The 16,477-nt window shown below is 35.6% G+C and overlaps 1 protein-coding gene across 1 annotated transcript; it reads right to left on the reverse strand.

The window, feature by feature from the left end:
• Positions 1 to 1,546: 1,546 nt before the first annotated feature.
• On the reverse strand, positions 1,547 to 16,400 carry LPXN (leupaxin). Its single transcript, XM_039341256.1, has 9 exons — positions 16,310 to 16,400; positions 13,656 to 13,825; positions 13,082 to 13,137; positions 11,698 to 11,788; positions 10,709 to 10,876; positions 10,210 to 10,383; positions 9,140 to 9,221; positions 3,566 to 3,714; positions 1,547 to 2,901 (listed from the first exon to the last, which is right to left on the reverse strand). The coding sequence occupies exons 1-9, from the start codon at positions 16,320 to 16,322 to the stop codon at positions 2,635 to 2,637; spliced, it is 1,170 nt and encodes a 389-aa protein (XP_039197190.1). The 5' UTR covers positions 16,323 to 16,400; the 3' UTR covers positions 1,547 to 2,634.
• Positions 16,401 to 16,477: the final 77 nt, after the last annotated feature.

Here is a 16,477-nt window from a genome sequence, read left to right on the forward strand (position 1 = left end):
ATGCTAATTATGTGTATTCAATATTTCAACAACTTCTTGAACAATTCCATTATGAATTTTGTGTCCACTCTGTTTTCATTAAGATATATGGTGATTTATTCTGCTTTTATCTTTATTTTTACATTTTTTCTGTTGTTACACAGGTCAATTGCATCTCTTTTCTGATCTTTTATTCCTAGTTTTCTTGTTTGGTTAAATGTTTGCTGTTAAAATCAGCCCTAGTAAAAAATTATGTAAGGCAAGTGCAATCCATTATCTAGGAAATTCATCATGCAATGCAGAAAGAAATGGTACAGCTGTGCAATTCAATACTGTTAGACTAGAGACTTAAATTTTGTTGTTAAAATGTAAATATTTGAATAACAATCAACTTACTGTAAATTAACATCATTTCTTTCTTGTCCATCATGTTCTCAATATTTTGAGAGCAGTAATTTTGAAGTCGAAAGCCTATTCTATCTGCCCTTTCGAAGAATAAATTGTCAGGGTCTATATAACTAATTCAAAGGTCTTGGATTCTCTAGAAGATAGTGCAGCATGTTCAGAATTAGTTTTGCAAAGCATCATAAAAAAGAAACTATCAATTTACAAGTTGGAACATGTAAGTGGCTTCAGCCCACCTCAGCAATGGGCTACCTATGAGATTGAGGCTCCACTATGAAAATATGCCCATGTAAAACAGGAAATGGGCCATCTTTATGTCATATTAAGCAAGCTGGGTGAATTGACACAGATTTTATTTTATTTATTATTTATATAAAATAAATACAAATGATGTGTATTTAATATTTCAACAACTTCTTGAAGAATGCCGTTATGTACTTTGTGACTACTGTTTTCATTAGGATATGCAGTGATTGATTCTGCTTTTATATTTAATTTTTACATTTGTTTTCTTGTTAACATTATTATTGTTGAATTATTGCATCTCTTTTGGATCTTTCATTCCTAGTTTTATTTTTTTATATAAATTTGTGTTGTTAGAGCCAACCCTAATAGTTCTCTCCCTCCCATCCAGGACATAGCACAGAAGCATTGCTTGAGCAGGGCCCGTAAGATTATCTGGGACACTACACATCCTTTTCACAACCTGTTTCCCTTGTTACCTTCTGGGAAGAGGCTTCGTGGTATCCGTAGCAGAACATCCAGATTCAGCCATAGTTTCATTCCATACAGCATTAACCTTGTGAACTCTCAAGCTTCCTCCTTCCATTATATATTCAAGATGGACAGTATTTAATATTTATTTGCTACGCATATGTTGGGGTGTGGGTCTGTACATATGTTGTTCATAGTATGTTTAGGTGTGTGTCATGTGTGTTTTTCACTTGAGAGCGGACAACTAAATTTCATTTTTGATGTGTGCCGTTGTGCCCACAGTAAAAAAATGACAAAGGTTATCTTATCTTATCTTATCTTATCTTATCTTATCTTATCTTATTTATCTTAACATAGTAGAAAGGTTACTTCTTATTTTTAAGCTGATTAGCATCAATCAGATTTGCATGCAAAATATTGTAGTTCTAAAAGTCAAACACACATGACCAACAAGAAAATAAAATTTATTGTTCTTTGTGTATCATTTAATTGTTTAGAAACGAAGATAACAAAGACATACTTCATCAGTGTGTATGACAACTTAAGAAGATTAAGGGGAGGATGAATATTCAAATAATCTGGCAAGAGGCTGCTTGCATACATACTGTACATAAGATTTAGCAGATTAAAAAGATAGATGACTGATTTTGCTAGGGCATTATGATACTAACCCTGAGAGATGAGCTATTTATATAAAAGATACCTTAATGGAACTCTGCTGCCTGAGCCAATCAGAATGAACAGAATCAGATGGCCAAGATGTAGTGTAGCACAGGGAGAAGTACACCCTTTCCACATCGTTTACTCCACAGACTATACTTGCATCTGTAATGCAATTTTGCACAAGTCTAGCATTAAAAAGCTATTGATTTCAAGATGCATTGGTATATCTTCCCCTTGTCATCTAAATACAATTTTAAATGAGATTATCCTACTCGGAACAGTTGTATCCATCCTGATCAGGAAGTAAGCCTAAGTGACTTTTGAAAGATTTTCTATAATTTGCAGCTTATCTACTTCAAGATAACATAGGTTTCTGCTATTAGTTACATAAGTTATAGAAATAATGAAAGATATTTCTGCAGATGAATATGTATTAGTTAAAAAACCAACTTGTTGAAAAAAAACTCAAAAAACTTTTCAGAGAAGAAGAGCTACTATTTTTTTTCATTTTAATGTGTGTGTGTGTGTGTGTGTGTGTGTGTGTGTGTGTGTGTGTGTATGGGGGGGAAGAGAGAGAGAGAGAGAGAGAGAGAGAGAGAGAGAGAGAGAGAGAGAGAAGCTGCTCTTAATATTTCTAAAAATCACAAATACCCAGATAATGAATTCTAGTAAAGTTATTTAAGTTCAACACAAAAGGTACATGCCTAACAGCTGATTAATTTGAAAACATTAAAGTGTAATAGTGTGCTATAATATTTAATGTTGCCTAATTTGGTGGAGTTTTTTTTTTACTCAAGAGAAAATCTCAGGAAGCTCTATATGCCAAGGAATTGTCCTGAGGCTTATAGTCTTAATATTTCACATACTTTTAAGTTAAACAAAGAGTTTTTTAAAGCAAGAGTGACAGTAGGTTTTACCATTCTGCTCCTGAAAAATACCATTGTGCAACTGAGTAAGGCAAAAGGCACAAACAAAGTGCTCTGGGTGAAACTTGTGCCCCATGGCACTGACACACCGCCCAACAATTGGTTTTCCACAACCGTGACACACGGTTCCCTGATGATGGTGGAAGTGAAGCTCACAGTAGGGCTGGCCTTTTAGTTCGAAGAAAGAACCATCAGTAAAACTGCAGCAACAATCCTGAAAACAGAGGAAAGGAGCCTGTGTCAGGGCATAAAAAATATTACTGAGATTGGCATAGGGTTAGATTCTTCCCAATGCTGCATTGACAAGAGCACATTCATTGCTAGTCCACTACTATTTAAAATAAATAGGTTTGGCTGGTTTTTTTTCCTAATTCATCATTTTCTTCTTGGAATTATGTTTGAAACATAAATCCATCCAGGATAGAAGCTTACAAAAACAGCTAATCCTGGCCAAGGTTTTTCAATGCAGGTATCCAGGTCAATAGACACTCAAGAACGGAGCCACTTTTTGCTAATATGACAATTTGAACTGTGTTGCAGAGTGTCTTCCCCTTTTAATAAAACTAATGTGCTGCCACCAATATTTGGATAGTGGGTATATGTGTGTATGTGTATACATGTAGGTATGTGTGTACACACACAAAAATACACACATGCTTTATAGTACAGGTTTAATATCATATTTTAATATTTTTAGTTTGAGAGACTTTCCTATATCAAAATATAAATAACAAATTAATTAGCTGGGATTTAAGAAGTCTAATTATATTCAAGATTGTGACCAAAGTCTATTTAGAGCCCCTTAAATATTGGCTGTACCACTAACCCAAATGCCACCACATAAATGTTCCATAACTACCGTACTTCTGCATGCTTACCCTGCATACAAAACATTCGGGGTGCCATACAGCATTCAGAGCTGACAAATATTGATTCATCACAGGACGATCACAGCCTCTGCATTTGGGAGAAAAAATGCTTTGGAAATCTTTCTGGCAGTATGGCTTTCCATCTTTCACATGGTAACCTACAGGAGAAGGTTTGGGAAGATAATCATTAAAAACAGTGAATTCCTCTCACACAGACACAAAGGCATGCTATCTCTTTGATTGGAAAAGCAGTAGGAAAAGAGAGACTCTTTTATTAGGGTCCCTGATCCTCAGCCTAGTTCAACATTGATCTGTTAAAGATCTTGCTACAAAGCAAGAACTATTTTGATATATAGTTGTTTTTATGAGTTCTTACAGATGCATGTTTTGCCATAAAGGCAGGAAGAAACAGGATAGAGACAGGAAGAAAAGAGAGATGGAGACTTAAGAGACTGGTAGAAAGGAATCTGTAATTAATGGCTTTCTCTTAGCTTCCATAGAAGAAATGCAGTGGAAGATATTACATCACCGGCATTTAACTCTAACTAGATTAGCATGAATGATCCATAGTCATTCATCAAATTGTTATAGGGCTTGGAATCAGAAAGGAATACGGTATTTTTTTCAGTTGCGGTAGACTTATGAAAAGGTAGTGAATTCCTGGAAGATACTATTCAAAGAAATTAGAATAACAACAAACAAAAGAATAATAACTAAACAAAAAGTAGAATGTGTTCAATTCACATTGTGGAATTGAATGATTACATTGTGATTATTACATTTTATTGAGGGAGATAATTCTAAATAAAAAGTATTGTATTCTTACTTCTGGCTGCAGAATTGAAAGTTGCTCAAAACTGAAATTTCTAGATAACCTATCATTGAATAATTGGCATGCAAAAGTATGGTTAATTGTTCTTATGGAAAAAGTGACTGATAAAATTTGAATGCTGACTTCTCTAAGCAATGAATCACATTTTTATTGGTTCTGGAAAAATTAAATACAGTATGTTGTGCTGCTAATAATAACTCTTCTACTGATAAATTGAATGTCATAAATAATCTATGATTAAATGTTGATAGTTTGGCACTGTTATTTTATATTCTTGTTTCTTTTTGGCTTTACAGAATATTAAACATTAAAAATTAAAAATAGATTGTGATATTCTACAATATACAATAAAGGAAGCAATACATTTTTAATGCATGCATGAATGACTTACAAATTAAAAAATCTAGTTCTAAAAATAACACCTGTAATGGAATAGCTATGGCTAAGCAATGATGGATTGAGATAAGCGGGCAAAGAATTTGGTTATAGGTTGGGTATAATATTGTGACCATGACCACATGTGCCCTAAGTCTATTTATTTATTAGGAGTTTTGAATAATGGTAGCTTGATTGCTTCCTGGGAAGAAAGTGTCCAAAATGGCCACATAAGGCTGCACTGCAGTGTCTGTATGGTGGACAATGAAGCTGCCCCTGTGTTCTTGTCACACCCATCATTCTCTATTTCCAGATGAGCCTCCGCTCACAGCCAGAGGAGGTGTACTCAGGGAGCCAGACTGATAAGGACTGAGTTTCTGAGCCAAAGGCAGCCAGGAACCTCCAGCTAGAATGTATCTTGGATAGTTACCTTCTGTATACCATAAACAGCTAGATAGACAGACAGCGACTAAATATTTCTGCTGGTTTCCAAGGTTTAAAGACTGAATTACAACATTTTCTTACAGAACACAGAATAACAGAACTGGAAGCGACCTTGGAGGTCTTCTAGTCCAAGTCTTAACTTTATTACTTAATGTTGATTAATAATAATTAATGATTTGTTAATCATTATTTATTATGCATTATTTCATTGCATAGCTTAGTAAAAGAAATGTTATTATAATCCGATTCACCGGAGTAGCCTTTTAAGATGAAACAGAAAAGGTGCGATAAACTGGCAAAAAATGACATCTTAGATCTCTGTGGAGCAGCAACACTCAGGATGTTCTGAGATCTCATTTGTGCCAATGTATGTAGAGAGTCTATGTAGTATGCATAAACTCAGCATGGAGGGATTTCTATACATTCCATGAATTGGTGACCAAGCTGGACAAAGAAAATGATGCCGATAGGCTTTCCTGCACCCTTCTGAGTATAATGGAGCTTTATATTTTCTAGGGGGGAAAAAACTGGCCACTTTTTACGACCCAATTCTACTCCAGCTAAAGTTTTCATATTGTACTAGAATGAAATACTTTGTTTGAACAAAAAATACAAGCATGCTGTTAATCTGTTAATGCATATGTTAATTTACAAAAACTATAATAAAGAAAGGGCATTCACAAGACGTTATGTGACAAATATTTTCAATAGGAGGCTGTACAATCGGAGTAGATGCTTTGCATGAGCTGGCTGTATCAGAAAGTTTAAGAGTTACTGAATCAATTAGTAAAGGTTAAAAGATTTGCTGTTATGACCACAAGAGGATTCCAAGAAGTTAAGCCAAGAACAGATAAATTATCAGTGCAGATGAACCATTCTAGACAAAATTCTGGTACATTAAGTTCTGCCCCCTTATCTTTCACACACAATAGATAAACATGAAAATTTAGATTTTTAGATTTGCTCTGTTTCAAGAAAGCCTAAGACTCCTTACATAGCTTAAAGAAAAAAATCATCACAGGAACTACAGCAAAGGCAAATTGCTGTGATGCAGAAAAGTGGAGGATTTTTTTGAAAAAGATTTTGAAGCAAAAACAAGGATGAGCTTTAAATGAGAAGCCATTAAAGATAGAGTTTGATATTAGGAACATCTGCAATTTGATTTCCTCTAAACTTTTACTATCTCTCATTTGGTGCAATACCTTGTCTAAGAAATATTAGTATGGTTAATATTTGAGTGAGATACTACCCAGATATCCCAGGCTTTAAAATGGCAAGTATGCAATCATCAGCTCAATTTGCTAAATATTTACTTTTTAGATTAAACTGAGAAGATGAAGAATATTCTAAGAGGCAGTGACATCATGCTGAAACCATGCCCACCCCAGCTCCAGCAATGGGGAAAAAGTTGCAATACGTTGTGACACGTCATGTGACGTTGTGAGTTTGACACCCCCGGTTTAGAGTCTTTATGTAACCTCAAATGAACTGCATCCAGACCCCACTGAAACTTAACTTAGCTCTAACCAGGTGCTGACTGTTAGTTGACATTTCTATGCATAGGTTTTTAGCAATAAATCAGCTACCGTAAATTGAACGCTCAAGTGTGGACCTGGTTTCTCATGCCTGACAATTTCAGTGTTAATTCAAAATAGTTACTTGAAATTGATAAATTGTTGAGGAAAGTTATATAAGAAAATAGAACACCTAGAATTTATTGGCTTAATTAAAAATCTCTTTTGAAAAAGGTACTTTTAATTTAGCAATTTTTCAAAAATATAATTGAACTTATTTTTTTTATTACAGTACAATATATCTTTGTGGAATGAAAATTCAGCAGTGAATCAGCTTTTGTTGGCTTTATTGGAAAGCTTTTGCTCATTTCCATTAATTGCTTGGACTGATAACATAGTTGAAAGGGTGTTTGGTTTCTGAGACTGTGAGCTACTAGATATGTTTGAGCTCTGTTGGTTTGTAGACTGGATTTTTATGTTAAGGCCTTTTAATATTTAGAGAAATAGTTATTTATGGAATAATTCTATTTCAAAAATTGGGACCAAAAATCTATTGGACAGATGTGAGCAGAATCTGGAAAACAGTTAAATTAAACCTATTATTACAATGACTATTTTAAGGACTTTTCTTGACTTCAAATATAATTTTTGGGGAATAAAGTGTTTTTCTTTTTTAAATTTTCTTTTCCCCATTTTTATGTACAGGTAGTCCTCAATTTACAACAGTTCATTTAGTGATGGTTTGAAGTTAAAATGGCACTGAAAAAAGTGATTTATGGCCATTTTTCACACTTACAACCATTGCAGCATCGTCATACTCATGTCATCAAAATTGAGACACTTGGCAACTGATGGACATATGATGATTGCAGTCCATAAATTGTGTCCAGCAAAGTCAATGGGCCAGCCAGATTCATTTAACAACCATGCTACTAACTTAACAACTGCAGTGATTCACTTAACAACTGTGGCAAGAAAGATCATAAAATGGAGCAAAACTCACATGACAACTCTCTCACTTAGCAACAGAAATTTTGGGCTCAGTTGTGGTCATAAGTCGAGGACTACCTGTATTTCTCTTTATAAAACATGTTAAGGTAAAATAAATAAACTTGATTAAATAAATAAAAAGTTTCTGCTGCCGAATCAGAATTCACAACCTAGTCAATGTGAGCTTCCATAGTCAAGAAGAGAATGATAATTGTACAAATCACCCCTGCTCATGCCACTAACCAGCTTGCTACCATTCATTCTGGTAAAAATATAATTTGGTTCACCGTGGGGTCAGATAATCCCTTGCTAAACTTCTGCAATTCTTACATGTTTCAAGAGAAACAATCCATAATTGCACAATGCGGTTACCACACCAAAGATGAAGAAATTGCTGCCAATGCAATAAAGTTCTGAAAGTTGCTTCCAAAAGCTTGAAGCAATAATTCTGAGCAATGCTCAGGGAAAACCCTCCCGCGTGGCCAAGAAAGAATGAATAGTGCCCTTGGGTTGTTTAAAAGACTTAATTTAGGAAGAATCCAGCTCATCTCTAAATTGACCTGTAAAACTTTTTGCATTCTAGTTCTAATTAGGAGCTTGGGGACCCGAGTTTACCGATATGGGCTCAGAGATCCCCCTAGGAGCTAATTACTGGATCTCAGTTCCTGGTGTCCTATTAGTGCTAGTCTGTGATCAAATCCCACTGTGAGTGTGCTGATGCTTTTCTGATTGTTGTTTGTCAAGCAGAAAAAAATAATTATTTGCAACATGCTACCCAGCAAAAATGAAATTGAAACATTTTAATCAGTGCTCCCCTCTGATGCTCTGTATATTGCTTACACTCAGGAGAGATAAAATGCATTCAAAGAAAACTATGATACCGGGTACTTCTTTAGTACTCCCCTTTTTTTAATCCAGTCCACATTCATTCAGTACCCATTCACTCATGTATTCATTCATTTGTTCTTTCATTCATTCTTGATCCTATCTTTTCTTGTTTTATTGTACATGTAAACACCCCACTTCCTCTGCATTTGTATATTTCTCCTGAAATATAAAAAATCTGACTTCTATATAACAAATGTGGACAAAAAGCAAACATTTATTCACAGCCATTTTTGCAACTTTCAACAAGATTCCTTACTCCATCCTACTGGCAAATTTCTAGTGGCATTTTCCATCTTTAAAAATGCTCCATCCATTTTCTCATTTGTAAATTCATATACAAGACATCCTCAATTTTTTCTTTGCTTGTGTATAATATTGAATCACTTCCTGCAGAGTAGGAATGAGACATTTGTGGGTAAGAATGCTTCTACTTAGAAATGTTTCACACTCATCTACCTAGATTACATTTATACCAATAGATATAGACACTAAACAAGCTTGCAAAAGCCAAGTCAGGAATTCTGAGAAATAATGACTCACCACCATCACCAAACACAGTCCCACAATGTGCACAAAAAAAATGCTCAGGATGCCAAGTCTGATCCATAGCTGTTAGGATTTTCTGCAAAGAAAGCAAGAAAGCTTTACTGGAATAGTGTTACCGGTATATATGACAAAGAAAAGATGGCAGGCACGAAAGATATATACCCAGCTTGTCCCTACTCTGAAACAGGCAAAATTCAGGTACAAAGCTTCCAGTAGACAAACAGAAACATTTACATTAATGGGCAGATCATACAGGACAGCAGTGAGGTGCTGAATTGCAAAGCCATGGGAACTTTGCAGCCTATCTTGCAGATCTTTGGCTAGATGATCAGATTTGGCGAAAGAGGTTTTTACATCCTTAGTGCTGAAAGTGCAATTCCACTGTTGCTTGGGCATCTTTGGTACATGGAATAGGAAGGGTGGCATCATTTTATCTTTAGCCCCAGATAGCTAATGTTTAGGACCAGTTATGAATGTCATAACCCATTTCTTTGTTGGAGGGTGGTTCTGTTCTCTTTTGGTTTCTTCCTATGGGTTCTGTCATTCTCCTGGGGGCAGGGGAGAGGCTCTACGGATTGCATCATTTCTCTTTTTGCTTAGCTACAATGCATCCTCTCTGCCTTTCCTATCTGCTTGCTCTTTGAACTGTTCCCCCTTGATGTCAACCTGGGGTGAGAAAGGAATGTGCCTCCGGCCATCTGGCTTATCTCTCGCTATGAAAGAGAAGGTGCAAAGACCCAACAACATCTTCACAAGCATGGGAATGGACTCCATTATCAGCTCCGTTCCCACAACGGACTGAACACCTAGGGATTGGCTCGTTTGAACTGAATGGATCAACTATTGGGGTGGGGTTTGCTTGATGCTCCTTTAACCTATTGATCTGAGTGGGAAACCCTCAGATCCTGCCTTCTTTGCCTGCTGTCAGCTTCTCCTAATAAAAGTTCCTTTTGGAATGGAGTTGTTCCATTCCAGAAAGTCCTGCTTTCTTGGGATGAGGTTTTGAAGCAGGTCCTTACAATGAAGGCAGTTGATCATCAGATGGCAGAAACAGTGATTCATACCTCTTTGATAGGCGCAGTACAGTAAGCACAGTGAGGAGAGAAGAGCTGATGGTAGTCTTCTTGGCAGTAAGCTTTGTTGTCCCGCTCAAAGAATGGCCGGGAACCCATTTCTGTTCCACAATGAGCACATGTGAAGTGTTCAGGATGCCATATCTTTCCCAGAGCTGTAACCACCTAGAATTCATTAAAGGTTTAGTTGAAGATATTGGGTAAAGATACTTCTTTCTCTACCCAGAAGTTACATATTCTTAAAGGTGCTCTGTTTTACATCAATCTCCCCTCATTGGCTTAGCGAGCAATAGAATCTCTTTAGGCTAAGACATAAAGATTCTCAGTAATAAAATTGCAAAAGAAGATACTCTAATTTGCCTTCTTGGCTATACATGCCATGCAATTTAAAAGTGTGACAAATAAGCAATTGATTGTAGCAATCTCGGTGAGATTGAGAATGGTAAAAAGAGGAGATAACTAGATCCTTAATTCCCATGCCCATGCGTACCTTTCCAGCAATAGGTTTGTGGCAAAAGGCACAGTTGCCCTTCGGCACAGTAGTAACACCAAGGTCCTGCATATCATCAGTCAAACTCTTCAACATGCTGTCTAGGTTGTCAGTGGTATTCCCTTCTGCTGATGTTGACTGGCCAGAGGAGGCCAGGTCATCTGAAACCTGCAGGAGAACAAATAATTTGCAGTTCTCTATCTTTTTGTATAACTTTCTCTGCTTCCAGAACAGGTTTTTATTGATCTATCAACCTGCAACATCCACATGCTTTTATAAAACATTTTAGATGACATATAACTCTCACATATATATCCTCACATCTTTTCCTTACTGAAAAAAATATTTGGAACAAATAGAACCATACTTTTCCATTTGAATAGCAAATCTAAGAAGTCTTAATTATGTAATACAGTAAGGACATGGTTTGTGTTCTGTTTTATTTTATACACTCATCTGTACAAGGCTTTTCACTCCCCTAACTTCCTATGTTCAAACAACCAAGATAATGTTACGAAAACCCTGTCCTACAGTTCTTTTCCAGATCTGAAGCATAGGTAGTCAGGGAGGCTGCAGTGATCAAAGACATAGGACCAGGAAAAAAAAGCCAAGAACAACATGCAGTCATAAAATAAACTAGATATATACAGAAGCATAGGATATATACAACTATCTTGAGAAGTAATTTAAAGACATTCAGAATAATAGTACTCATGATAGCCTCCATTTTTACCTCTTAACTATTTTTAAACCCTGTACTCTCCCTTTATGATTTTTTTTCCTGTCAATGTATATTTGAAGTATGCAAGCTGACTTGAATGTAGGCAAACTGTAGACATCTTTCCTTAATTTATTTGTCAGTGTTTTTCAACCTTGGGCAAATTCAGTATATGTGGACTGCAACTCCTAGAATTGGGAATTTATTACTGCTTGTATAAACAATCAGTTTTCATTTCAAAATGTATTTAGGTTAGAAACCCATTATTCACCTTGGATTGGATTGTTCCTAAACAAGCCAAAAGATCATCCAGTTCCTGAGCAATTGAGGTAGAAGATGTTTGCTGTGGAGGTAAAATTTTGCTAAAAAAAGAGAAATATTTATGATCAACCAACTGAAAGGAATAAAAAGTAAATCTTTAAATTTATCCTGTCATTATATATAATACCTGCTCAAAAACCAACCCACTATTTCAGTTATTTACTTACTGATCTCAAAAGTTCATCTCAGAATGTGGCTCAAATGTATGAATGGCAAAACCTGTGATTTATTTGCTGTTCTATTGTATTTGTATTAGGCAAGCAATAATTCTGCCTGTCCTCTTACTGATTTCCCGTTTTCTATACAGTACAGACAGATTGCATGCATGTGTAAGACAGCCCAATTTGTGAAATGCTACAGAAATGTAATGCAATATGTGGGGACCACACATTTTCATGTCATTTAATTTATCTGTCTTTTGCTCATCATCCTTAAGCAATGAACTGGCAAATGAAAATATTCCTTTTATAAAGCAGTTGAAACTTTCACTATGAAGAAAAAACATTGAGTTGCAACACTCAACTTTTATGCTAATGTCTGATTAATTTATTAACTTTAAGCCACCCTAAAATTTTCTGGTTAGATGGCATAAGTGTATATTATGGACGATAATAAAAAAAAATCCAGTATAATTTTCACCCACTCTGAAAACCAAAAATTACATTATATACTAAATCATCCAGGGTTCTTGGAAATAAGGATGACTAATTTCCAGTGCTTTATATTTCTGACTCATAATATATTTACATTCAGCCTTCTGAGTATTGTACAGACAAATATTAAATGGTATTTAAAATACCAACGATTCCGTTTTGAAAATTAATGTTATAACTATCGGTTTGGTAATGTTAACCCTCAGAAACTGAAATAAAGTGACTCAATTGTAGCATCCTACTAGAAGCTGATTGTGAGTAACCTAGAATTAATGGCTAAGGAGAATTGATAACCGTTTGCATATATAACTGACCAAATACACTCTAGCGCACATTTTTTATTGGGCAAGTTCCATCTCATTCCAATAAGGTGCCACACATTCTATCAAAATGCAAAATGTGCCTTGGTAGCTCCAACCTATAGATAGGATCTATTGGATAAAAAAACAGACATTCTTACATTGGTAAATGTGCTAAGAAACCTTTATTTAATCCATGGGAAAGTGATTAAAATGTCATGTTACAGACTGGAAATGAGCTTTTTGTAATGAAACTGATCTTTCTAATTTCTTTAGTAAGCAGAGAGAAGTGAGGACAGTGACACAGCTTTAGAAGACATGAATTGCAAAACAGTAGAATAATTTGAGGTCTGTTTATCTTTTTTTCTGTAATAATAGTTACCTGTAAATATTACCTGCATCTTCTTTATGGGTTTGAACATTGGGTGCTGGTTCTACCTGGAAATATATATACAGCAGATTTGTGTAAGAATACTGCCTAAAGAAAATGCTTGGTTTCTGGTTATTATCATGCTGATAACTTCAGCCATTCAGAAAATGTTGCACTGCCCTGTTCTTCTAAAGCAGTGTTTCCCAAACTTGACAATTTTAAGGCATGAGGACTTCAACTCCCAGAATTCCACAGCCAGCGTTGCTGGCTGTGGAATTCTGGGAGTTGAAGTCCTCATGCCTTAAAATTGTCAAGTTTGGGAAACACTGTTCTAAAGCAACCTCTAGTCTAAACTATCATCTCCCATTCTGGAACCAGTTCTTCTACATATTGTAATGGTCATCTGTGTTCCAGGTACAAATTGGAGAGAAAGGCAAGCAAATGGACTTCTCAGTAAAGAATCTGTTATACATCAGAACAGGGATAAGCCAAGGGCTGGAAAAAATTTTCTAGTAGGTTCAAATTTGTGAGCACTTCCTTTCATAACTTTTAACTTCCTAAGACTTATATATTTTAAAGAAAATACCTTTTTGGCTTCTTGAGGTGTTGATTTTGGGTGTTGGGTAGGATGGCTTTCTGTTATTGCTGCCACTGGTTTTGGTTTGTTGTCGCGCTCCAGAAGAAAGCAAACATTTGGGTCTGAGTCATTCAAACTCAGGCTCTCTGTGGTTTGTTCCAGTTCTGCCAATAAAGCATCTAAACAAAACCATTATGGTTTAAATATTTCTGTCTTGTTATCTTAGTTTTCTACAAGCCCTTTGGTATGTGCATCCCATCTCACTGTGAATTCTTTGGCAGCAAAATAACTACTGAATCTGTAAAACTATAATATTGCTATTAAACATCTCCTTGATCTATGATGGTCTACGGTGGGGCAAACAGGAGTGCAGGAAAAGACCTCTTGCTATTCCAGACTGCTGCCACTATAGAAAAAAACAAACTATATCTTGTAACAGAGAGGCAAAAAAGAATTTATCATCAATTTAGGGATTATTCTATCCTTCCCAGAATAAATGTATTCACAGAAAAAGTTGGAGCCAAAAGCTAAGTATAACCAAGAGATGGAAACCCTAAATTACTATGATGCAGTAGAAAAACACAAGAAAGAGATTTAGCATTCACACAGAGTCATCCTTTTGTGTGTGAAGAAACAATGAAAAGCTAGAAACAGGAAAAACATATAAACTATGTACTTGCAAATTTAACCTATTTGTCTGTTTTAGATTGTAAACGCCATATATACTGGTAGCTTGAATGTTGATATATTGATTGAGGTTGACATGTGGTTGTTATCAAACCACTTTCATATCTCAATAAATCCCATTACTTTTAAAGGTTCTTCTTGCCAGTTATTTCTGATTACTTCTAATGAGGACTTGCAGCTATTTTTTAGACTGAAGAAATCTTTTGATAATATATCCTCACATCTGAAGACTGTAAAATTTTGATCTGGCTTGTAAATGCTGACTAAGAAGCAACTACATCATGTTGTGTAGGTAATGGTTAATCCTATAAATCCATATATATTATAGAATCAAAATATTTTAAAATAATAATGCTCGTACTAAATTTGTACACTCCCCAGCTCAACAATTCTGGATGTCTCGCAATTAAACAAAGAAATTACTTACAAAAAAAATCAATAAGAGATAGAGATAAAAGATGGCAAGTGTGATGAAGCAAGGGGTGTCACTCTCCCTCACCCAAAGGCCTGGGTGAAGAGCCAGGTATTCAAGACTTTTGTAAACAACAGTAAAATGGCGGCCATCCAAAACTTGGGAGGAACCACTACAGAGATGCTGCACTTCCAAAGCCCAGTAAATGACATTGTTTAATTGAAGGAACTCAGAGAGTGCCAACTTTGGTCACTACCCAGACTTACAATTTGGAAAGTGGGTGGTTATATAAATCAGTATAATAAATAATCAATTCTAAGCTGGTTTCTTTGATTTTTGTTTATCGTCCTCAACCTCTCTTTAGTTTTTACTACCGTGACCATTGTATTCATCTCAATTAGCATGGAACATTTTAATTCTGGATCAAGCTTCAGAAAAGAGTGCAGAAACTATAGGAAGTGTTTCACTCCTTTATCCCACATTATTAACAACGGTGTTAATAATTGTAACAGAACTGAATTGCTTGGTACCACAAAAATCTGCTGCTAAGGTATTGCACTCACCAAACTGAAAGTTTAAAAAAATCCTCCTGACAAAATTGGATTAACGAAGGCTGCTTATTTCATCTTCATATCATACCTCCTTGCCCACCAATAACATCGTGTAGCTGATTGCTAATTCCAAAATGATTTTGGTGGAACAGAAGTGGCACTTCTTTCCTTCCTAAGTCTCTTTAATATAATAATTGCATTTTAAAATACTGCTAAGTCACTATTAGTGGTATTATTGCATTACAAGGATGATAGAAACTATTTTTAAATCAGGAATGGGACTGTTGGTCACAGATTTGTTCACTTTTCATCTTTTAAAAAATATAAAGAGTATATAGGGCTACCAGCATGCGAGACGTAAGGGCAGGTTGGATATACCATAAAAAATGACAGAAATTATGATGGAATCCTTCTATTATTTCCTAATGTTGAAAACATAAAAAATGTGTAGTAAAATGTTACAGACTTCAAGAGAAATAGCTAGAGGGGTTCCAATCTCTGTGATATCTATGAGGACTAGCACAGCAGGATCAATATTTTCCTAGTTCTGCTCTGATTATGAAATGTTTGTTCTTTTAACAATTTACATGTTTTTCCCCTGCCTAAATATTCTTCTACTTATTGCACTACGTTATCAGGTTTTAAATATAATCTCATAGAAAAAAAATCCTGATTAAAAAATAAACTTCATCAGTTTCTGCTCCTGAGTTAGGTTCTTGGTTCCTCCAATATTATTTCAGTGTGGATTCACTTTTTCGCAAACCAACAACCAAACAGGTTGCTGTGGTTTACAGCAATCCAATCTTTATGGTTTGAGGAGGGAACTGTACTAATGTATACCCATCAAGCAACAGCTAAAGGCACAAAGCCTCTGCCTTGTGTTCAAGGTCTCCTTGCTGTCTTCAGTTTTCTGTTTCTCCCATTCTCCATAAGATGAACCTCTTTGGGGTACGATTACAAACCCATCTCTGCAGTCTTTATTCTTTTGCTATACTAAAAAAAGAATCACTTACCTAAATCATCCATGGCCTGTTTCCACTGGGTCTTCTTGCCCGAATCTCTAGTAGAGAAGCAGGCTTGTTGAGTAATAGAAGGGGAAATGAGCAAGATGGTGAAGGCGTAGGGCAGTACTTTGCACAGACTTTTTCAGTTCCTCACTCTAACTGCACTTCCTCTGTTTA

The sequence above is a fragment of the Crotalus tigris genome, unplaced genomic scaffold (assembly GCF_016545835.1).
Source record: "Crotalus tigris isolate CLP2741 ecotype Arizona unplaced genomic scaffold, ASM1654583v1 scf7180000017764.6130737, whole genome shotgun sequence".
Classification (NCBI taxonomy): domain Eukaryota; kingdom Metazoa; phylum Chordata; class Lepidosauria; order Squamata; family Viperidae; genus Crotalus; species Crotalus tigris.